Source organism: Meriones unguiculatus, chromosome 2, assembly GCF_030254825.1.
Source record: "Meriones unguiculatus strain TT.TT164.6M chromosome 2, Bangor_MerUng_6.1, whole genome shotgun sequence".
In the NCBI taxonomy this organism is placed as follows: domain Eukaryota; kingdom Metazoa; phylum Chordata; class Mammalia; order Rodentia; family Muridae; genus Meriones; species Meriones unguiculatus.
Genome location: NC_083350.1, coordinates 53,885,588 through 53,910,569, shown reverse-complemented (window position 1 = coordinate 53,910,569; position 24,982 = coordinate 53,885,588). Strand labels below are relative to the sequence as shown.

Here is a 24,982-nt window from a genome sequence, read left to right as displayed (position 1 = left end):
ATGGAAAGCTTTTGTGAGATGAATCTAGACTGAAGCTCTAAGTATGAGGAAGCAGTTTGGTGGGTGCCATTGCAAAGTTAGAAAAAAAATAGTATGTGAGTACTCCTTAAAAAACGGTGGGGTAGGGTGAAACCCCTCCTCTGGTTTCCTGTTAAAGTGGTAAAACCTGTAAATTAGGCCAGTGTGTAAGTGGGGAGCATTAGAGTTAAAGCAGTAAAGAGACCAGACTGCTAAGGCTTGGGTTTTATTAAAGCAAGATGGGAGCCTGGCTAGGCCAGTTCCAGGCAGGTAGGTGAGGTTATCACAGTGAGGTAAGCTACAAAGGGTGGAAACACGAGAGTTGCAGTAGGAAAGGACTGAACATAGGTGAAGCTTAGGGTACTGAGCGGGGAGGAATCCTTGGATTTGGTTTTATTGGTGTGGGAGTAAAGGCCACAGTTCAACCTCAGCAGTTGGGGGTAGAGTTTGGCGAGCACTGTTCAAGGAGCAGTCTGCTGTTGAGAGGAGTTTTGATGAGCATTAAGATGGCGAAGATAGTCCTTCAGGGAACAGCTGGAGGCATGTGGAGTAATGTTGGGTAACTGAGACCTTGTATTCAAAGTGAAGAGGGATAGGATTCCAAGGAAGCTAGAGATGAGCCACAGCTGATGGCACAGTACAGAGGGTTCTGTTTGGGTACTGGCCCTCTCAACTCTTGAGCAGAGAAAAGGTCCAAAACTTTTGGTAACATGGGAGGCCAGGTGTGTTGGATGTGGGACAAAGTCTACACAGGCTTTTTTCTTTTTCTCTCAGAAAACACAAGACAAAAGACACTTAAATTCAAACACTTAACACCTTTTTACATTAATTTGTAAATAACCATTGGGACTTGATGCCACAAAATACAATATTAACAAACAGCTTTAAGGGAATAAAAGTCACTACAGTCTGATGCAGGCCGGAGTCCAGGGCCTCAGCAGAAGCATCTGGTCTTGGCTGTGGTAGAGAGGTGGAGAGGTGAGACACATGGAGTTAAGATGGTTAGGCTTTCAGAAAAGATCACGGCATCCAGCGAGTTCATATGGGTATCCTTCCAGTCAGCTGGCCCCACAGCACAAGATTGCTGTGCATAAACCCTTAGAAGATGCCTTTTTTAATGTGCTATGGACATATGTCCAAGATGTGGATAGTAATCTAATTCACAGTATCAAAATCACCAGTGGCACACAGCATTTCTACTCCTGCCCTTTGCCCCTTCACCAGGTCAAGTCTCTGTCTTGAGGTGGGCAGCCTGGATAGTTTTTATTGTTTTTGCTGTGTGCTTTCCAGCCAGATTGATTGTAGAGAGCTGAGATTTTTCTTCAATCAGGCTGTCTCTAGACCCATTTCTTCTCTAGAAAAAAAGAAAGAAAAATTGATAACAGAAGTAACCAAATCAAGAATTTTTAAAACTTCGCCAGAAGATGGGCGCAGAGGGTCCTGGGAAGAGACCAAGCCCAGCCTGAGCTCACAGTGTGGCCAACTTAAGTTTATTCATTTACGACTCTGCACAGAAAAGTCTAATACTATGTGAAAGTTCTTAGTCCGACAACTGGGTACACATCAGTTTTATTCATAAAAATTAGGCACAATTCACCTATGTAAGCATTACTTAGGACACTATTCCTTAACCAGGCATTTTTTTCTGAGTAAGGCCAGAGAGGAGACAGAAAAAGCCTCCCCTGGTTTTGTTCCTGTGAAACATTTAATGTGCGGGTGAGGGCTTGGAGTTCCGTTATCTGGGATGACATCACTATCCGCCACAGTGGGGAAGCATTGGTGACCTGCCTCCCTGAGCCAGGACACCATAACCAGGAGTCCTGGAGTTGGGACCTGTCAGATGGAAACTCCAGAATGCCACCCACAGCGCCTCACGACAGCCGCCTGTGTCTCCTAGGTATGTCTGCCTCTGCTATGACTACCCTCTAAGCATTTCCAAGATGAAGGCCCTTCCCTCTGCTGTGGAGGACAGAGCTGCAATGGGACCTAAAACTTCTGTCTGCCATCCTTTCAGCAAACAGAGCATCAGCCCCTCCACCTTCATTTCTCCAGCTTGAAAAAAAAATACCTTAAATCGGCGAAACAATTCTTTTCATTGTAGCTCCACAGTCTTAGTCATCCCAACCTCTGATGGATCATCCAGGTTCTTGCACTACCTCTAATATTAATTCCTAATAGCTCCTTCTGCGCTGTGTCCATGGATCTTAGTCATATCCCTCCTTCCTTCGGCTTCAGGTTGTGTGTGTGTGTGTGTGTGTGTGTGTGTTTAAATAAACAAAATCCTGAGAATGAAGTCAATGTATCCAAAGGAATTCCACAAAGCATAGAAGCCTTCTTAGCATTCTCCTAGGTTGCTCACCTGTGTGGCACACCTATGTCCCTAGCTCGTGGGAGGCAGAAGCAGGCAGACGCTGTGAATTCTGGACTAACCTAGTCAACGACACAGCTCCAGGCCAGACAGGCTTATAGAGTGAGACCCTGCCTCACTAAAGAAAACATCAAGTACCTTTTTGTTTTGTTTTGTTTTGTTTTTTAATGTCATCTGTTGGGTTAGCAAGATGGCTCAGTGGGTAAGAAAGCCTTGCAGCTCAGTCCTCACTACGTGAGTTCAAACGCACAGTAGACAAAATACACGTTTTTGAAATCAGTAGGACACACCTTACAGCTTTACTAACCTGATGAACTGTAAAGCCACCACACCCCTGAGCGTCTGAGGAACGGGTGACCGGAAGCGGCGGTACAAGATCTGTTTTTGAGCTGCCAAAGAGAAAGTGTCAGAGTTTACCAACAGGACGGGCCTCCGATCTTAAGCCCCACCGTGGCAGGGAGCTCCGCGGGCTGTGTTGCCTGGAGCCTGCGCTCAGTGCTGGCCACTTACTTCACTTCCGAGAGGACGGACCGCTCTCCGTCGGAACACTGGGATCTGCGGTACTGCCTGTAACTCCGCGGCGAGTGCGCATGCCTGATGCGGACAGGGTCACCCTGAGTCCTGGGAGGAACCCGAACAAAGAAAGGACACAAACACATAACAGGATGATGCGCGGTTTTTCCTGAGTACTAAACTGTAGAGACAGAACTTTCAAACTGCTTCTGGTTGATTCTCATTTGTATTTTGCGGGTAGCTTTCATCCTTCTACAGGGTCTCGTGAAGTCCAGGCTGGCCTCAGACTGGAACTGGCAATAAAGCTAAAGATGACTTAAACTCTTGCTCCTCCAGTTCCACATCTCATCTGCTGGATTATAAGCATGCGCCCCAACGCCTACCTCATGAAGGGTTGGGGTTTTTTTGGTTGGTGTTTTTTGTTTTAGTTTGGATTTCTGTTTGTTTGTTTGTTTTTAAGAACTTATCATTAATGGGTTTTGAAGGCAGTAGTGATTTAAATTTCTGTTTACACATGCAAATGGAGCTCAGACTGTGTAGACCCAGTAGCCCAGATCTTGCGTGGCCTCCTGCCTCCGCCTCCAGATTCTGAGACTACGGATGTGCACTACCCAGCTTGGCTTGACCACTGAAATGTAAATGCTCCTGAGCAATTCAGTTGTGTTCTCTTCAGGAATACGGAAGGGGAAATCCACAATGGAAACGGAAGAGCTTCCTCTTCCTGTCAGAAAAGGTCACTTCCAGCAGATTCAGCCTTCACTGGGAACTGGCCGATTTCTTAAATGTCCTCAGTGCACACACAAAGATACGGTGGTAGACCTGTGAACCTTCCTGACTTGATTTCACCGAGTAAACACACATTAGAACATTACATTATATGCCATAATTCTCTTAGTCTGTGCACTTGACTTAAAAAAAAAAATCAATTCTAGATCTAAAAATGATAGCAAGAGGACTGGCAAGCTTGTCACCAAGCCAAGCCTGAATCTGAATCCCAGAGAGCTCCCTATGGAAAGACACACATGGAAGGAAAGAGAGATCCGAGTCTCACAAGTTGTTGACCTTTACACATGTGAGTGGCATACACACACACATACATACACACCTACATACATGCATACATACATACATACATACACAGTAAGAAAAACTAAAAGATAAGGAAAAGAGTTTGGACTGTGGGAAGAGCCTGCGTGTGGAGTTTGGGCTTATCATTTTTCTGAAAGGGAAAAGCTCGGTTACAGATGGAAATAAAGTAGTGAAGGTGTGCTCCTTCCATCTTCCTGAAGAGAATTCAGGTGAATTCTCAGAAGTATTTAAATTTTAGTAGTTAAACCAAGCAGAGCACACCTGTAATCTCAGAGTCTGGAGGCAGAGGCAGGAGGGCACTCAAGATCTCGGCTACTTCAGTCTACAGAATCCAGGCCAGTTTTCCCTTGACCCAGTTCCAGGCAGAAAACAGCTGATAATGTGCTCAGCAGTCGGGGCTGGAGCCTGCAGATTCTTGCTAACGGTTATTCACAAAGCCTGATCAGTTCAGTGTGGTCCAATGATGGGAACTGAGCTGGGCTCATATGACAAGGTTTTGTGTAAATATAATTCTCATGGTGTTAAAATGCTAGATAAAACTGTGTTATCAGTGAGTATCTCAGCCAAAAAATATATTTAAAATGGACATTATTCATCATTCATCGTACCCTCTCACACACAAACAAGCAGCAGATGAGAGCTGGGAGGCATGAGGTGCAGAACATGAGTAGTTTTGTGGGTGTGGTTTGTTTGACACAGGGTCTCCCTTAGCCCAGGCTGACCTGGAACTCATTAGAGACCAAACTGACTTTGAACTTCTATCAATCCTCCTGCCTCCCAGGTTCAAGGATTAGAAACCCGAGCCACCGCACAGCACAGAGAAAACAGTCCTTTCTACCTTTTCCACCTCTTTCCTTACACTGATCTTTAGTTCATGTGCAAACTGAAACACCGCATGGACCATAGCGTGAGAACGAACTGTCCTTTCCACGGTGGTTTGAATGGGAATGGCCCCCACGGGCTCCTGGTTGAGCACTTAGTACCCAGTTGGCAGAACTGTTTGGGAAGGATTGGGAGGTGTGGCCTTGCTGGAGGAGGAGTGTCACCGAGGTGGGCTTGAGGTTTCAAACAACTTGAGCTGTTCCCAGTGTGCCCACTCTGCTTCCTGCTGTGGATCAGGATGAGCTGTCAGTTGTTTGCGGTCACCTGTTGCCTTTGCTCTGCCATCCCGGACTCCAAACTGGCTTCTAACCCTCCAAAACTGTAAGCCAAATTGAATACTATTTTTTTTTTTAAATGTTTCCTTGGTCATGGTGTTTGTTACAGCAGTAGAAAAGAAAGGGAGACACCTCCGCACTAATAAAACCGTGCAAAGACTCTTAAAGATGTACTCACTCTACTTTTGTGTACGGGATCTCTTTCAACTGCTCTTCTGACAGTCCAGATGGGTCCACAAGTTCCTTCCTAGGAGAGAACGAGCAATGAGGTAAAAGCTGTCACGCCTGCGTTCATACCTTCGCCAGCTGGCATGCTTCCCCTCTCTGCCCTTGTCTCAAAGCGTGGGCCTAGTGAAAGTACTATGCATGTGTGATGTGTACAAAGCTGAGAAAACTAGATTGTGTTCCAAAAAAAAAAGGGAGAAAGACTTTCCTGCAGCTCTTTGCCTCTCTTTGTCCTATGTCCACACTCTTCAGGGCCCCCGTTTCAGGCATGGCTAAGCCTCTCTCCCTGTGGCGATGTCTTTCTTCTCTATATATATTTGCTTCTCTCTGCATTCCTTTGTAAACTGCTGGCCTACCTGAGGTGCACTCACGGGCAAACTCAGTGACCTTGGAGATGAGGTATGGTCTCCCTGTGGTCAGCTGCTGGTGTATGGCCCCTGACACCAGCATCAGCATCGGACAATACAGAATGGGCAGAAGCACCTGCGGAGGCCCCAGACTGAGGCTCCTTACGGTGGCACTGGTTTATCTTGTAACCGATTTAAAACTGCACACAACACGCTGGGCACACGGCTCGGCAATTAACAGCACTTGCTGCTCTTGAAGAGGGCCCAGGTTTGACAGCCAGCACCCACACGGTGGCTCACAACCGTCCATAATTCCAGGGATCTGGCACCATCAGGCACGCACAAGGTGTATAAACATACATTCTTATTGTGTGTTTACGCGGAATATGTGCATATAGATTCTGAAACTGCACACATGGGAGAGAACCAGTACTCACTGGATGTGCTTCCACAGCTCTTCCTTTGCTTGGATATCAGGACTTCTTCTGTAAATAAACACACACAAAAAAATTTACTTCCACAATATGTGTCATCCACAGACCCTAAGCATTACCTGTAACAGTTCTGTAAGCTCTCGCTTGCCGTGCTGACAGGAAACATGGGCAGCGAGAGCTATTACGGCGATCAGTAAAAGGACAGCAGGAAACGTATGGGCCAGTGAGACTGAAGAAGTCACATAAATGTACATCAATAAAAGTGAGACATCAGCAGAACTTCATTTCCGGAAGAGCCTGGAAGCCAGGCTCAGTGGCACAGGCCTGTAATCTCAGAACTTGAGAGGCAGAGGCAGGGGTCTCACTCAGGTTTGATGCCAGCCTGGCCAGTCAGTGTTACACAGCAAGAGCCTACACATCACAAGCAAAAACTACATTAAAAAAAAAAAAAAAAGAACTCAGACATTTGGGGACGTATGTGCAAACCCTCTCTTCTAGTGACCTGTAGTGGCAATGATTTAGGGGCAACAGTTCCTGTTTTTTCTATTTATTTTTATCCCACTTATTTATGTGTGCACGCATGTGCGTGTCCTCACAAATGCCGGACAGTTCACAGGAGCCAGCCCTCTGCTTTCACCATGTTGGTCCCTGGGACTCAGCTCCTCAGGCTAGGTCTCCTAAGCTGCCGAACCACGGCAGCAGCCTCGTGCCGTCTCTAACTAGAAGAGAACTCATTTCTGTTACCCGCCCCAACACTCTCACCATGATCTGTGATGACCCTGTCCCAGCAAGAGCCCCGAGGGAAGGGCACGGGGTACAAGAACGCACCACGAGATGTCGTGGGACACCTCAGGCTGCCACCCTTTCCCTGAAGACCTCCTTGGACAGATATTATACCACTATGTCCCAGGATAAGCACCCTGAAGTCACCGTCGGTGTTCAGACTGTCCACGGGTTAACTGTCAATCTCCACTGTGGCAAAGAATAGTAAAGTTATTTCAGTTTCTGTCACAGAATGGACCTTTTTTTTCCAGTCCCCTAGGAGAAAAGAGATCTAATTAAAAGGTCCAAAGAAAGGTCCTAAGCCCTAACAATTAAAAAGGCCAAGAACAAGCCAGGTGCGGCGGCTCAGGCCAAGAATTAAGCCGCTGATAAACCCCACCTGTGGAATCCTACATCGAGGCGCAGTATCGTTTCCAGCACAAATATCATCAATGCCTCCACTTTTCTCTCCTGCGTTCTGGCAGGGCCTTCTGACTCCACAGAACACAATAAGCTATTTACTTGGCTACACGGCTTACTAAGCGGTTTTTCCTTCGTGCTGTGTGGACCGGGTGGGGGGACAGCAGAAGATCTGCCCTTTAGATCAAATTAGAAGGAGTGGAATGTAATAAGGAGCCGGAGACAAAGCCCCCGTGTCCGACCAAGAGTGCCGCTGCGTACAGATGATGTTATAGCAAATCCTATGCTTTAAAAGACCATACAGACGGCTGTAGACAGTCTCCTGAACAAAACCCGCCTTTCCTACGCTCTGCCCATCTGATCCCCAGTAGTATGTTAAACCAGTACATGATACTAAGAAGGTGCAAGTATTTCAGGGGCTAAGCACAGTGGGTCAGCATGCCGTTCTCACGGGATGCCACTCTCTGCCAACAGCCTGTTCTCTCAGGGAGGCTGGAAGGATGGGTTAACTGTCTTTCTGTCACAGGAAGGTTTTGCACCCTTGGCTCTGCTGATATTCTGAGCAATAATTCCTTGGGGGCGTCTCCGTGCTTGGTTAGATTAGGTCAGACTAGAAGCCAGCAGCCTCCCTGGGGAGCCCACGAGATGGCTCAGCAGGTCAAAACGCTTGCCACCAGGCCTGGTGGAAACTCTCAAAAAGCTGTTCTCTTGGCCTCCAAATGCATGACATAGCACAGAACTCCCACCTGACGCCCTAACGCAGACAAGCAAATAAATGGAATTAATGCTGTTAAATGGCTCTCGACATTGCCGAGTATCCCGGGAAAGACAGAGCTGCCCCACCGGAAAACTCCACATCCGAGGGCAGCTAACCAGCTAACGGGACGTGGCAGAAGTGAGCGGACACGCTGCTGTGAAAATCCAGTGTGTGGCCACGGACACAGTGCAACAGCAGGCAGGGATTACACAATAGAGGAAAGGAGGGCGAGACCTGGTCACAGAGGACAGTGTGAAAAGCGGTATGAGCTGAGAGCCTGAGGTGCAGAGCTTAATGCATCACAAAGGATGAGGAGGAAGAAGATCCATGACCACCTTGCCAAGCCTCCCGCTGACAGATGAGGAGAAGGAACAACTATTTTGGAAAATGAGGTCCGTGCGTGCATGTGTGTATGTGATGACTCAGCAGGTGTATACCCTGTGTCTCTGTGTGTGTGTCTGTGTGTCTGTATGTGGTGTGATGACTCAGCAGTCCTATCTCCAGGACCCAAGACAGACTCGAAGAGCCAACTCTTCCAGGTGTCCTCAGACTTCCACACATCCACCATGGCAGGCACACACCTACACACACACACACACACACACACACAAACACACACACACAGGCACTGGAAAGGAATGCAGTGTAATTTAAACACACATATGCTAGCTAGCAACCTGATAACAAGGAGCCGAGTGCAATGATAAAGCGATAGCAGCCAAATGCACGCGACACCCTCAATAAGGTCTCAGCGTCTCAGGCCAGACACCAAACAACCAAAACCTGACGGCGCCGGACATTCTTCTGACTGTTGGGGCTTCCGGTTACTTCGGCTTCCTATTTCTGCCTTTCTGTTTGTACTTTTAGCCGGAAGACTTCCTTTTTCACATGTAAATAAGTCTTGTGATTCCAACACCAATCTTTCTGTCTCTGTGTTTCACTTCCTACGGAGCCTCACTGCTCCCTCCCGTTATCAGTTCAGTAGAAACAGTAACGCATCGTGGCCACCAGGGGGCGGTGGAGCCCACTTGCGCACAGAAACCATTGTTTGAGGGGCGAGGGCAAGGATGCCTCTGCGCGACAGAGAGAGAGAGAGACAAGGTTTAATCCTGTGGAAGGCAGTTTCCGTGGGGCGGTCGCTGACCCTTCTTATGTATGTGTCACAGCAGCAAACACAGGCGCCGTGGAAATGGAACTGAAAAACAGACTAGATAATACCGAGCTTCCTAACGTTTAACAGATAGGACCCTGTCGTGTCCAGTTTAATGCTTGTTGGGAAGGGGAGGGACACAAACATACACAATTAATAATAATAATAATAAATATTAATAATAGAAATATGAAAACTTTCCACGAAGAAAATTTTAGGCAGCGGCAGTCTTGAGGCAGGCGAGCAGTGGAAATAGTTTAGCAAGCAGGGACTCCACTTGTTTGGGGCTGTGCATTTCTCCCTCCAACAATGCTCTTGATTGCCTGATACCCTTAACTACATGTACTATGCACACGCGCGCGCACACACACACAGACAAGTACACCCCACAAGCTGCATGCACGCCCCACTTTAAACAACGAAGCAACTTTCTCATCCCCTATCAACCGTTAAACCCAGACAGAATCTAGTCAATCATAGTCTGGTTACGTCTGAGTCTGTGAGTGCATGGCCAATTCAGCTTGAACTAGTTTGGGGTGCATGGACCACAGGGCAAACTTCGCCCTCTGTGAATTTGTAGGAGAATCCTCTTCTATCCATCCTATGCCTATGTGTGACTGGACGGATGGATGGATGGCTAAAATCAGATGCATTATGGGAACGGATGTGTGCAATGAGCAAAGGTCTACCAAGCCACCCCTGCCAATCAAAATGGAGAACTATGCGAAATACACTCGTAGTAACCAAAATTCCCTTCCTTTAGGCAGCATGTAGAAAGAAGCCCCAGGCCCTTGAGTACCTGGCTCTTTGGGTCACCTTCGTGTGTGTGGCCCACTGTCACTCTTGACAGCCAACCTGGTACCCTATCACTTTGCTAAGAATGAAGCTACCTTGCTCCTTTGCGAATCTGTGTGGGTCTTTACTGCAATTCCTCCAATAACAAAGAGAACTGGTAAACATTCAGCCCAGGCCCCAACTAGGGCAACAAATTTTGTTTTTGTTTTTTTTTTTTTTTACTTTAATTTTTTTTTCAATCATAGTTTATTCACTTTGTATCTCAGCTGTAGCCCCCTCCCTCGACCTCTCCCAATCCCACCCTCCCTCCCTCATCTCCTCCCATGTCCTTCCCTGAGTCCATTGATAAGAGAGGTCCTCATCCCTTTCCCTTTGACCCTAGCCTATCAGGTCTCATCAGGACTGGCTATATTGTCCTCCTCTGTGGCCTGGCAAGGTTCCCCCACACACACACACCAGAGAGAGGTGATCAAAGAGCCAGCCACTGAGTTCATGTTAGAGACAGTACCTGTTCCCTTTACTAGGAAACCCACTTGGATACTAAGCTGCCATGGGCTACATCTGTGCAACAATTTCAATGAAGCGTTATGCAATACATTTAAAGAAGAAATGATGACTTCATATTAACTCCAGAAACAAAGAACATATCCCAAATTATAGTGTAACTTTGTTATTGAAAAATAAAAAACCAACAACAACCTGAAAATCCATAGTGCCACATGAAAAATTAAAAAATAAATAAATAAAGCTAACACGATAGCGCTTCCTGTGATCTTTACTCTTGGGAGGTATAGAGACAGAAGGACCAGAAATTTAAGACCCTAAGAAGTATACGAAAGCAAACACCTTCGTTTCCAGAACTCAGGAATAGAAACAGGTGGATCTCCATGAGCTCCAGGCCAGACTAGTCTCTACAGCACATCCCAGGCCAGGACAGCCAGGGCCATAGAGTAAAACTCCATCTCAAAAAGAAAAAGAAAACAAGGGGAGGGGAGGAAGGAGAGGGGAGAGTTAATGCCAAAGGCCAGCCGGAGCTACTTGAAATCCTTTCTCAACAACAACAAAAAAGTTCTATACCAGGTCTGGTGGCACAGGCCTTTAATCCCAACACTTGGGAAGTCAAAGGTAGGCAGAGCCCTATGAGGTCAAGGCCAACCTAGCGTCTGTAGCACGTTCTAGACCAGTCAGGGCTGCAGAGTCAGACCCTGGCTTATGTTGTTTGTTTTAGCTTTATTTGCTTTAATGTGTTACATTCTGCCAGCATGCATGTCTGTGCACCGCATGTGTGACTGATGTCGAAGGAGGTCGGAAGAGGGCGTTGGGGCCCTGGAACTGGAGTTCCAGATAACTGAGAACTACCAGGCGGGTGCTGGGAATGTACCCTGGTCCTCTGCAAGAGCAACACGCGCTCTTAACCACTGAGCCTCCTAAGAGCCCATCTTAAAAACAAACAAAACAATTCTAATCAAAACCTCAGCATCCACGGCAGAGCACAGGGTCTATGCTGTCGCCTCCGGCGCCCTCTCCTGGCGCATCAACTTAAATGCGCATTCTCAGCCTGCTTCCGCCTGGCTCCCTCAGAGACTCGGCTGGCTGCTGCATCAGCATCGCACATCCACCCTCTGCCCTCCCAGGACTGAGGAGCACCACACACTACAGCTGACGGCTTTGCACAGATATACAGACTAATGCACGCACAAGCACACGTGCACACGCACACACCATACATGCACGACCATGAAGGCACACCGCATCATCTGCTCACAGGAAATTAACCTGAGGGACAGACGGCCTCACTATTGTGGAGGAATTGTGCCCACATATTGTCACTGCCTAGAAACTGGGGGTGGGAGGGGACAGACAAATCTCAACACTGGGGTGTAATGAATCATTCCATGACTAGTGCTCCCAAACGGTAACTTGACAGAATGATGGTCACGTCCCGTTCAGTTTGGAAGGAGATTTCAGAGAATCCCGTAGACTCAAATTGGACAAATCAGCAGGTGTCTCTCCGGCAGCCAGGCTTCAGAACAAAGGAAACGCTCCTGTTTATTTACCTGGTTGGATGTGCGCATTTGCTGGAAAACAACTCAACACACAAAATACGGTTTTGACGGCCTTGTTCCCCATGCCATTTTGTTCTGCCTGAGCTCCAGCTTCTAAGCCTTCAAAAGTGGTTAATGAATGTCACACGTGTAAGAAGGGAAAAACAACAAATGAAAAACCCAGATATCCCTAGTCTAACGGACTCCTCGTTAGGAGAATGAGCCTCTCCGCTTGCTCCATCACACTCCCTGACTTTGAAGGAGAGCGGGAAAAGAACCCACGTACGAGCGAGATCTGTGTCTTGAGCGCCTGTTGTTAGGATCCACTTGGTTCTTCTCCTTCTGTCTCCTTAACACAGCTTCCCACTGAGGCGCTGAATCCACCATGTCGTTCTCCTGTCGCACTCTGAAAAGACAGAGCAGGCACCTGAGGTCAACATCCAAGCCAGGCGTGGTGAACTCACCTCAAATCTTAGTCTCCTGCAGGACCCTAAGCCACCCAGGGCAACATAAAGACAGCCAATCTCAGAGACAACGAAGAGATGTAAGGTTAACATCCAGGCAGGGATGGAAATGAAAATACAGCAGACCAAAATCTACGGGACACAAAGAAGGCACTCCTTACTTCCTAACTGCCTCTACCTCACTTTTTCAGATAGTTAAGAGAACAGCAATCCGATTACATCAGAGAATCGGAGAGCAAAGACTTAGTGCATCCTTAATTAGGTCTGTGTGCCTGTAAATATACACATAAATATGCAATGTTCATACTAAATATGTAAAAATAAAGTGACTCATTTTAAAGCATGTCAGCATGATTTTCTGTATATCCTCAGTCTGTTGTGATGCCTCTCTCTTCACCTGTAATTTTACTAATCTGAGTCTTCTTTCCCTGTCCTTTGTTCGGTTTGGCTGAAGATTTGGCAATTTTGTTAATGTTTTCATAGAACCAACCCTTCATTTCATTGATACTTTCTACTGTCTTCATCACTTTGACGATTCATTTCATTAATTCCAGCCACGAATCTAATTCTCTCTTCCTGTTTACTCTTTCTGGGTCTTCTCTGTTACTGCTTTTCCAAAGCTTTCAAGTGTACCATTTGCTTATTAAATTGAGCTCTCTCGGGTTTTGTTTATGTGGGTGGTTGGAGCTATACGCACTCCTCTTAGGGCTGCCTTCATTATGTCCTTCAGATTTTGTCATGTTGTGTTTTCAGTTTCATTTAATCCTAGGAATTTTCTGACTTGCACCTTGATTTCTCCCCTGACTCAGTAATCAATCCATGGCGTGACATAAGATCACCATGAGTTTGTTACTTTTTGCAGTTTCTGTTGGGGATGACACCCAGCTTTGTTCCTCCATATATTGGTGGCAATGAGTTGCTGGAGTCACCTACGATCATCTCTTGTGCCTAACCTGTGGACTTAGGCCTAGTTTTCCAACATTGGGTATGTGCATTTGGTGTGTGTGCATTAACAAACATTGTAACTTCCTCTTGATGGACTGTTCCCATGATGAATATGAAGTGACCGTCCTGAACTCTTCTGGTTAGTTTTGGGTTGAAATCTATCTTGTCAGGTATTAGGACGACTGCACATGCCTCTTCCTTAGTTTCATTCGCTTGGAATACCTTTTTCCGCCCCTTTACCCTCGAGTGTCTATCATTGGCAGTGAAGTATCTTCCATAGAAGCACGAAAAGATGAATCCTACCTGCTCGTCTTTATCTGTGGAGAGCATTACTCTAAAGCATTGTTGAATATTAATGTAAATATTACTGAGAGGTGTGTGTTAGTTCCTGTCATCCTGCTGGTTTTGTGGTATTGTTTTAGGCCTCATCTGATTAAGTGTACTTTTGCTCACTCCTCATGAACTCGTGTCCCAGAATCGCTGAGCAGGCCTTCGGTGCGGGAAGGAGTGGACCTAGCTGGTGGGGTAGGAGGGAAATCCCAGGGGAGGCACACAGGCCTAAGGGATGAAAAGGAGCTTGAAGAACAGTTCTGCTTTCCCATTGCAGAGTAAATGAGACCTGAAAACACATGCTACGGACATTAACATTAGAAACGAGAACGTATACAACCCAAGGTGCTCAACCATCCTTAGGAGCCAGCGCTTCAGTTTGACATCATCACACAGAAATATATGCTCATTTACATATGCATGGGCACGTTTGCATGCACACATTTTCACGGCTGCACCTCTACCTTCCGCATCAAACAGAACAGAAACCCAACAGAGCTGCTAGGAGACCTAACGCAGTACCAGGAGTGAGGGGTCAGGGCTCGGAGGATGCTGTCAAAGGGAAAGGATCAGGCCAACAGCATCTCTCCCCGCCCCCACATGACCCTGATGTCTGGGTTTGGGATAAGACATAAAATTCTGGACAGAACCACTGTGCAGCTCACAGGCAGGCTTAACTTCCACAACATATTTCAATATGTTTATGGGGAAGCCAGGGCCTCTCATTATCTTGAGTTTAGTTTTCCTACAAGGCCGAGATGGACTTAGTCCAGCATGTACTTTCCTGTAAATGCAACTATTTAGAAGGCAGACAAGTGCTGTGTGTACATCACATGCACTGAAGAATTCAGAAGGTTAGCCATCACACTAAGATAATTAAAAAACAAAAAAAAAAAACATAGCCAGGCCTGGTAGCACAGGCCTTTAATTCCAGAACTCAGAAGGCAAAGGCAGGTGGAAGAGTTTTGCAAACCTGAGGCCAGCCTGGTCCAATAGCAAGGCCAGAAACCGAGAAAGAGAAAGAAGAAAGAAAGAAAAGAAAGAAAGAAAGAAAGAAAGAAAGAAAGAAAGAAAGAAAGAAAGAAAGAAAGAAAGAGAGAAAGACAGAGAGAGAGAGAGAAGAAAGAGAAAGAGAAAGAAAGAAAGAGAGAGAGAGAAGAAAGAAAGAAAGAAAGACAGAGAGAGAGAGAAGAAAGAGAAAGAAAGAAAGACAGAGAGAGAGAGAAGAAAGAGAAAAAGAAAGAAAGAAAGAAAGAAAGAAAGAAAGAAAGAAAGAAAGAAAGAAAGAAAAAGAAAATAAGAAAACCGCGGGAACACACGTGGATTTCCTTTACCTTGCCAGGAAAAAGGACTAAATCAAAACGAAATTCAGATTATACCATGTACTTTTATTTTTCAAGCGGGAATGACTCAAGTAAGGCCAGTGAAGCCCCCCTACTTCATAGCCCCATGAGCCAAGCGCTCTGAAGACAGATGCCCTCTACAGGTAATGCCACTTCATAAATATTCTAACAGGAGCATAAAAAATGCAAGGCTCAGTGCAGAAGCAGCCTTCCTGAGCAACGCCAGTGTGGACACCCAAGTCCAGTAATGAATGTTTGTAATGAAGTTTAAAATTACACGCTTACAAAGGGCCTTGGCTAATGATGCCTCATTACAAGAACGAGTGTCATTTCTTCCATTACTGAACCGTTCCAGAAGACACAGGTGCAACCTGGGAATAAAATTATCCTAGCACTTAGAAGTAAGGGTATTTACAACTCAGTCCTTAAAGGCAGGTGTTAGCTATTCCTCGTTCTATGTTTGTTCGTTTTGTTTTAATCATTGGTGAATAAGGGAAATCTTTATGTGAAAAACACACGTCTCCTATAATGTCTTTTTTTCTTTTCTTGAGACAGGGTTTCATTTTGCAGCCTGAACGCCTGATTCTCTTGCCTGGATCTCCCAAAAGCAGAGACTGTGGGCATGTACCATCACCGAACATGATTCTTTTTTTTTTTTTAATTTTTTTTTTAAGATTTATTTCTTTATTTTACATATGAGTGCTCTATTTGCGTGTACATCTGCATGACAGAAGAGGGCACCAGATCTTATTATAGATGGTTGTGAGCCACCATGTGGTTGCTGGGAATTGAACTCAGGACCTCTGGAAGAGCAGACAGTGCTCTCAACCTCTGAGCCATCTCTCCAGCCCACCGAGCATGATTCTTAAGTCTTGTTTATCATTCATAGGTGTAGAATATGAAAGTATCTTTTGCTACTCTCCAGTCACACGTTAATTTTGATGTAAGGATTTACATGATGAGGAATAGAAATATCAAAAGCCCAGAACTGGCATACAGCCTTTAAAAAAACATCACAATCAGGAAACTATCATCACTTATGCTGCAGATCTAGTCATTTTGAAATGCTTCCAGTGCAAAAGATGAACCTCAAAAACCAACACACTTCCTGCCTGAATCTCTCAATCTCTCCTTAAATCTACATTCATCACACTTTGTCAATGTCTCTGTCTGAAAACAGAGTCAGCAGATAGTGTGGGAAATAGATCCTAACGAGGCTTTTGCTTTTAAGTTAATGTATGGGAGAAAGGAAGTACGGTAGAGAGGGAAAGGGGGATAGGGGGAAAGGGGGGATGGAGAGAGGGGATAAGGGGGGAGGAAGGAGATGGGGAGAATGTCTTCAAATAGAAGCACTTCAACGCTACTTCAGGGCAGGGGGATTCTAATATATTTTCTCCACTGCTCACCAGGCCTTCACAGTCTACGTTTCCCTGGATTACCCACGCAATTTAGATTTTTACCGTATTTGACACTTAATTAAGTTTGCTAAGGTTGTGAAGATGAAATGCCACATAATCACGGTAACAAAGTGAAGATAGTATCAATTCCTATTCTTTCCCTTCTCCTCAATTAGAGGCCTGCCTCTTCTGCACAAATCATCGTATTAGCAAATGAATTCTTACACAAGTCTCCCGGGGCTCTCCTCTGTTCTCTTCTTTTATCATTTTTGTTCTTAATGGGACCTTCCTTTATACCGGCTCTTAATTCACTTCTAACTCATTGCGGTGAAGGCCACGTTTATCGCTGAACCTGAAATCAAATGCGTAAGCCTACTCTCCCAGCTTGGCCATTATCTGACTTGGAGACGTTGAGCAAACCACTTATCTCTTTTGGCCAGGTCTCAGTTTGCTCATGTGAAAAATTATTACAAAGCCCTTTTCTAGCTTTAAGACTCAATGTTTCTCTATTCATGCTTTATTTACAAACTAACAAGACGCCGAGGCAAACCTCTTCTCTTTGGCTGCAGTATAACATCCTAGACAATTGCTAAAATTCAATCACCGGGTCCCAACAGATTGGAAACTTGTGTTCTCATCAGCTACACTCATTTTTTGCCTCACCTGACATAAAGCAATCTTCTTTTCTTATTTTTGTCAGTAGCTTTTCTTCCCTAGGGAAATTTACTGGTTCCAGGCATCTGTTGATGTATTTTCTTAAGGCCGGGAAACAAAAACTGCATTTGTTTTTCCAACCTTCCCTTGCCATCAATAAATCCCTCTTATTTGCTCCTAAACATGTTTCGCCTTCTTCTACATATTCCTTACACCCTGCAGCCGCAACGGACAACCTCTGATGCAGTTTCACTTTGAAACTCTCCCATCTTTGTTACTTTAAAGATATTTCACCCTCAATTGTCTCTGGCTTGGAAGACAATTTGTTATTTCCACAGACTCTGTCGGCTCGGATTACGCTCTGAAGCCCCACATTACCCATGTCACGGGGCTACATGTTGGTATGTCCTAATAAAAAAAAAAAAAAAAAAAAAAGGTCGGAAGTCCCTGTATCTGTGGCACGGTGACCGCAGTCTGCACTGGCTGTTTGCCAACTGTCCCCTTTGTAACCACAATTTGTATCTTGTTGTTGCCTTTGAATCAATGACAGCACAACAGGGAATGTTCGCAGGGAAAACAACCATGTTCAGGTCCATGGAAGGCTCTGGCTGTCCTAAACTCACAACGTAGCCCTGGCACACTTAGCTCTGCTGAGATTAAAGGCCTGTGCCACCACACTCTCACTCACTGGGAATTCTCCCCAGCCATGCTGCTTTGCTTTGCTTTGTTTTCAACCACTCTCACGACAAAACCTTGCCCAAGTCTTGCACAATCTTCTGCATTCACCTAACTCAGTGATTTTGTGTCTGTTACAGGGCTGAATTTCTGCCACAGAAACACGCTTCTTCCTTAATTAGTAAATAACATAAAAGCCCTTATAGGGCACATGTAAGATTATCTTAAGCTACTCCTCTGATCCTAATCGACATCCAGTAGACTGTTATAACAGACTAATCAACATTAAAAGGCAGGAGCCAAACCTCTAAGAGCATTCCTGCCATAATGAATTCACATTTCAAACACTGACTTCAATTTGACCCGGCTTCACCTTCTCCGGGCCCCGGGAGAACACCGAGTAACAGCACCTGCCTGTGTGGGACACCTCTACATCGCACAGGGCATTATCTCCTGAATCTTCACAAACCTCCTGTGGGACAGACGGGGCCGGAGAACACAGCCACGGAGACTTCTCAGAGCAGGATCATTCTTATTACACATGCTCCCTGCTTTTCACAGGAACACAGGTCTCATGTACCTAGCTACTGTTTAGGATGCAAACGTCCCAGAATAAAAACAGGTAGGTCTCCTGCCGCCGAGCCACTCTAGTCCTGCCTGCGGCCAGCTTCTCTCATTTCTCTTTCTTTAATCCTCCCTGGGCTGTAGGGCTGCTTCCACTTTTCACCGCTGCGGAAGCCACTAAACTGCTTGCCTGTGTCATTCACCTCTCCAAATCTTCCGGCTCTGGAACTCCGAGAAGCTAGCAGCACATCAAAGCGAAGGGGCAAGGGCGTAATCCCCAGGTCTCCCCATGTAAGGCCCATCTGGGAGCAGGGGAGTCTGCAGACCCCTTCCTCCAACGTGAAGAATGTTTTTATCAAGCTCGGAGCACTGACTCGGAAAGCTGGTGAGTGAAAAGCTTCACTCCGATCAGTCCCTTCCCCGTCTTCCTTCAGGAGGGGGCCCATCCCATGTGTTCAAACCCAGAGTGGTAAACTGACTGGGTTTTTTTTTTAACTTTTAAAGTTTTTATTAACGTATACTAATCATACTTGAGTTTAGTGATGACATTTTATACCTGCATACAATGCCTTTCGATCATAGTCACCCTGTTTTCCTCTCTTATTTCTCTGACATTCTCTCTGATACCCTTCCCTTTTCTCAGTTGCTGACTGGCCTTGCTGATCTCAGAAATTCTGCACCCCACAGCGCCCTCACCTCAAAGATTTCATTTGATCCTACATTAAACAACGCGCACGGATTCGAAATTCTAGCCAGCTAAAACAAATGCAATCTAATATTAACAGGGATCGGCTGACTTCAAAGTGCCGGTATTCTGACAGGCTCCCAATGCAACAATGTCACCAGATCAATTGTTTCACTAATGGGGACAGCAAAAGAAGCTCTGACTAAAGCTTGAGCAGGCTGCGGGGGACAGCAAAAGAAGCTCTGACTAAAGCTTGAGCAGGCTGCGGGTGAGCTGTGCTGATCCCCTGCTTGGTTAGCATGTGTGAGGCTCTGTCTCAGGCCCTTACCAAACCAGGCTGAGTATGCACGCTCAGCCTGGGCAAGGGGGAAGATGCAGAACAGTCAATTCAAGTCACCCTTGGCTACAGGAAAGTTTGAGGCCAGGCTAGGATACCTCGAAATAAGTTAGTTAGTTAGTTAGTTAGTTAGTTAGTTAGTTAGTTAGTTAGTTAGGAAAGAAAAACTTCATTTTCCAATACCGATCCTTCACTTTTCATATCATAACCAACGCATCGTAGCTTCTTGGGAGACATCACATACAACCCAAGAAACTATAGATACGATCACCACAAAACTGTGTATCTGAAGCACACACAAGCCATCAGGCCCCTTAGAACCAACCTATGAACGGGGATGAGAAAGCCTGGTAGTAATCCGGTATGGCAGTGCACACCTCTGACCCCAGCCTCAGCAGGCTGGATGCTGAGATCAAACTCTTCCCTGTCCTAAGTTACTCCACATTGTGTATCACAGGGTGTTCTGGGTCTGTGTCTTGACCTGAGAGACTTTACAAGGTACTTTTGACGGCAAAGTGAGTGCAAATGCAGAATCAGAATGAGTCTGCACCTTGACGACAGCTTAGCCTCACACACAAGGCACAAATTAAGACTTACTCTTAAAATCAGAAAACATGCAACCCTGAGAATGTATGAAAGTATATAGGGACCGTAGGAACACATGGGCATATCAATCAGGTCTGGAAAGCCAGGCCCAAAAACTTACTGGGACATCAGACTGAGGAAAAGAGTCTAGAAATGGTTCTGAAAATGTCTGCAAAGGGTTAAAGGCTGCAGCAGAGCTCACAACCACTTTGCATCTCTCCCAGCTTCGTCTGGCCATTCTGCTGCATGACAGAGGTAGGTAGGTAGAAAGTAATGTTCTTACTGTACTGGGTGATGTATGATCTGAGAGCTAACGTTAGGAATTAAGACTGGCATGAAAGGCCGCATGTGTCTTGACAGGCTACCGAGGAAATCAGTACTACTTGGCAAAACTGCTGCCAACAATTCCACACGGCCTTCTTATTATTTAATAAATTCTGCCCCCGAGGAAAGACACATGTTAGTCTGTTTCTGACATATTGTCCTCGTGACAAAGCAGCTGAGAATCCTGCACTACACAACGAATCCTGTCTAACCAACCAACAAACAAAAGAATGGCTGACAGAGTAACTAAACGTCTGAGTTAGGACAGGTGGAAGAACGGAGGATCGGAGGAAATGGAAAGCAGAAGAGCTCGAGGGAAAGAGAAGGCAGCTGAAGAAGCAGGGATCCCAGACGGGGACTGGACTAGCACTCTGCATCCCAAAAGCATTCTCCCTTCAAAGATTTCATTTGATCCTGCATTCAACAAAGCACATCAGTCCTTATATTCCCTGCCCCATGTTAAAGACCTAGAACACTGAGAACTGAGTTCATGCAATGAGATGCCCAAATATCTCCACAGCAAGGCCGAGATGCTAACCCGAATCCTGGGTTGTCCTGTCACAGACCAGCGGCTCCTGTGCAGAGAATTAATTCAAGGCAGTCAGAAGAAAGGAAGGATGAACTGGAAGGAAGCTTAGAGAAGACAAAGGAGGAAGATCATAGAACAAAGAGTGTACCAAGAAGCAAGAAAGTGAAGAGGAGGGTGATGTAGCAAGAGAGATTAAGCGGAGAACATCCTGTGGACTGAGACCTTGAACATGCAACTTTTATGCTGGCGCATACCTTTGCATCTAGGAGGCAGAGGCCGGCAGATCCCTGAAAGTTCAAAACCAGCCTGGACAGCCAGGGCCACATAGTGAGACCCTACCTCAATAAATAAATAAATAAATAAATAAATAAATAAATAAATAAATAAAAACTTTTATGACCAACTTCCAGCTGGCTATAAAAAAAGGAGTGAAAATCTACCCTCTGAAATCTCACAGCCTAGAAGACAGTGGAACAGTCACCAGAGTTATGACAGGAGCCACAGAGAATAACTCAAGTGGAAGGGGAGGGTGGGCCCTTCTGCTGTGGAAGAAACCTCACAGAAACACCTCTGTAAGGAGGACCCCTGCATCCACGTCAGTTCTGAGCTCAGAGGGGCATGAGCTGTGTTTTTCTAAAACTCTCAGAAAACAACAGCTCTTGCTTCTAATCCCACTGTTGCTGTAGATTTTGACTTCTTAAGTGACGCTAAAGTCTCTTCTGAATGAACCGTATTGTAAACATTAGCTCTCTTTGCACACAGCGGGGGGGGGGGGGGGAGAGTGTTAAAATGTTATCCATGAAAACAATTAAGTATTAGTAAGCACCAATGACTCAAGTTTATGGCGGGGGGGGGGGAGAGCAACAACAAAAATCCCAGCATTCCCAGAGTGCCCTTGCCCCCTCATAAAGACTCCCTGGCTTGGGGATGTAGCTCAGTTGGGAGGGTACTCGGCCAGCATGCGTGAGGCCCTGGGTTTGATCCCCAGAAGAACATAAAAGCAGCACGATGGTGTTGCGGACCTATAATCTCAGCCCCTGAGGGGCGGAGACTGGAGAACACAGACTGAAGGCTATCCTGAGCTACCTAGCAAGTCTGAGCCCCGTGGAGCTTCATGAGACCCTGTCCCAAATGTGCCAAGAGGAAGCTCCCTTTATGTACAAGTAAGTGCATGTTTGTATAACCCAGGAAGAAGGCGAAGGAAGACCACACACAACCTCGACAAGCAAAATGACTACATGAAGGTCCGCAGGACCCACGGAAATCATCGCAGTGGCTCCACCTCTCCCCAAGGCTGTAATTTCCCACAGCCAGAAGGGGAAGGGAGGCGTGTCAGGGAGCAGGTGCTTGCTTCCAAGAAGAGAAAACACTTAGGGAGATGGGAGAAGTGCAACAAAACTAGGAACACGTGGAAATCCGTAATGAAATCTCTTACCTTATCAACTAATCAAAACATTAAAAACTAATCGGAATGGAGGTACCTGCTCTCAGACGCCATAGGTTACTAAATGTAAACTCCACGGCCGGGAGTGGGCCTATCCCCCTACAAGCTGCTAGTGAGGGAAGACCCTGAGAACCCCCCCCCCCAAAGAAAACACAATACCAGTAAATCACCATTCGCAGCCTATCAGACCTGGAGAGTGTGAGACCTGTCGCCGAAGATGACATACACTGTAGTTGCTGGACACAGGAAAAAAAACAATAAGCTGCAGCTGGGCTGGAAGCTTCCCCCTTGCCAGCTAGCCCTCACGGTGCAGGAAGGTGCTTTGTAGGCTGCTGGGAGTATTCAGCTGCGGGCTCCACGTGCAACAATACTGATTTGCCAGGCAAGGTGAACCGACGGGGGCAACGGTGGCAAGGCTGACATGAGGGTAACCAATGCCCTCTGGCTGCATTGGAGGCCTTCTCCAAGGAGGGAACTGACATCTGGTTCCATAAACCCAGTCAAAAGCCTGTGCTGGTAACGGCTGTGTCCCCTAGAGGGGGAAGCTACTGCTGCTGCTTTGCTGGGCACGACGTGCCTTTCAGACAGCCTTCCAAACCACTAAATTTGCGTCCACAGAATAGTGCAGTGCAGTGGTCAGTGGTGACTCCGCAGACCCAGTTGGCTAAAGCACTGAGAATGAAAGACTGTTGAATGCTCAGCCATAAAGAGAACAGTCCTCCGAGGCTCAGGGAACACTGAAGATAAAGAGGCAGAAAGTCTGTGAGAGAGAGAGACAGGCAGGGAGAGCAATCTGTAACACCGGCTTCTAAGCAGGCCATGGTTGCCGCAGCTTTGGACTCCCCGCCTGTGTAATTACCTGCACAAGTCCAGGCTTGGCCAACACCTTATCACAGAGGGGAAGGGCTCGCACGGTCCTGCCCTTCCCTAAGGATTTACATGCAATTAACAGTGGGTAGGGAAAAGAAAGACACCTCTTCAGCGGTATAGAAACTGGTAAAGGGCACACGCTTTGGTAAACAAACCTGATGAAATTCATTGATCGGGTCATCATCATCCAAAAAAAAAAAAGACATAAAGTAAAAGGGAGGCTAGATGAGAAGAGGAAATAGGTTGGTGAGAGCAGAAAGAGGGCAAAGGAAGGCAATTCGAGTGACTATGATCGACATATGTTATATACATGTACAAAAATGGCATAATCAGACTGGTTGTTACATGTAATTAGTACATGCTAATAAAAATTTAAAAATAAGTGCGCCCAAAAGTTGCTCCAAGCTTACAGTTTCCCAAAGCAAAGCAAAAAAGTGGAGTTTGTCAGGGTGTAGGCTTTTGTTGCAAAGACAAAAAAAAAAAAAAAAAAAAAAAAAACCAAAACATCTAATCAAAAGAAACACATCATCAACGTGGAGCTGATTCTGTCTGGCCAGAATGCTATGGTCACCCCAACCTCTTCATGAAAGCACAAAGGGCAGTGTGGAGAGCTTGCTAGCCCAACTGGCAGCCAAGGGCGGGGGAAGCTGCATGAGGTTGAAGGCTCAGCATCTCCTGACCAAGCGCAGACTCGGATTTGGAGAACCGGCCCTTTGTAGTCTCAGAGGGCTCCTGACAGGAGGAGATCTGCAGCTCTAACATTCAGCTCATACAGACTGAGGCACCCTGGTGAAAGACCAAAGCCAGATGCTAGATGGGGGGGGGGGGGGCTGGGATTAGCACGGCAGGCAAGTGGCAACCCGGAAGGAGCAACCTTTGCGGCCTCCCTCTTTGCACACCATTGCCTGAGGAGGCAGAAGCTGCGTGGGGGAGATCAGAGACGGGCTCCTTCCTCCGCCTGTGTTCTGCGATGCCTCATTTTCTCGGGATACGGGAACCTGCATGATCCCAGGGCAATATTGCCACACGTTAGCTTAATCACAAAAGCCTTTGGGATCCTTTCTGTAAGATGTGGGTGTATGCTTTGAAAGCGACTTCTCATCACTAGCATTACAAAGCACACTAACACCTGAACATTAAAAATCACTGCTATTCTAACACCAAAAAAGCTGACTGAAGAAAAAAAAAAAAACCTGTGGGAGACAGAGGTAATACTCCCCAGGGAAGTAACAGTTGGCAGGGCCACAAGCCAACACAGCCAGATCGGCAATGGGCAATTTAAGGACCCGGTGGCAACCTTTCAATAGTTTCATTTTTAATAGCAAATGTCACCCTTACCATTCAGCCCCTCCAAAGACAATGCCTTTTAAACAGGTTATCTCCTGTGCAGTTGAGAACAGGCCTTTAGGAGCTCAGTTTGGAAGATACTAAATAAAACAAATGGATTCTGGCTTGATGAATGAGCACAAGTTGTTAAGCAGGACAAGAAAGCGATTTGTTTTGCTTGGTACAAAACTGCTTCATTTTACAGCGGGAAGAAGGTACCTAAGGGAGAGTCGTCTCTCCTAATTGGATTTTCACAGATACAGCAACTGAAATTGTTTCTTTGAGGAGTGTCATACACACAGAGATCTTGCGGCTATCTCGTGTAATTCCAGCCTTGAAGAGGGCGGTAGGCAGGAAGCTCCTGAGCAAGGGGCCCTTTCTCATAAAGCTGTCGAGGCTCTTATTCCACAGGCTTTGGAGTCACAGGGCA

At 46.2% G+C, this 24,982-nt stretch overlaps 1 protein-coding gene across 4 annotated transcripts in view; it reads right to left on the bottom strand.

Annotated features, from left to right (window-relative positions):
• Window positions 1–228: 228 nt before the first annotated feature.
• Window positions 229–24,982, bottom strand: part of Epb41l4a (erythrocyte membrane protein band 4.1 like 4A) — a 194,316-nt gene continuing 169,562 nt past the window's right edge. For all 4 annotated transcript variants that reach the window (XM_021641450.2, XM_021641448.2, XM_060377495.1 and 1 more), the window contains 6 exons: window positions 12,367–12,486; window positions 6,155–6,202; window positions 5,324–5,392; window positions 2,897–3,007; window positions 2,694–2,775; window positions 229–1,372 (listed from right to left, as the gene is read on the bottom strand). In XM_021641450.2, coding sequence (XP_021497125.2) covers window positions 1,244–1,372; window positions 2,694–2,775; window positions 2,897–3,007; window positions 5,324–5,392; window positions 6,155–6,202; window positions 12,367–12,486 — 559 coding nt within the window. In that variant the 3' untranslated portion in view covers window positions 229–1,243. The remainder of the gene's footprint in view (window positions 1,373–2,693; window positions 2,776–2,896; window positions 3,008–5,323; window positions 5,393–6,154; window positions 6,203–12,366; window positions 12,487–24,982) is intronic.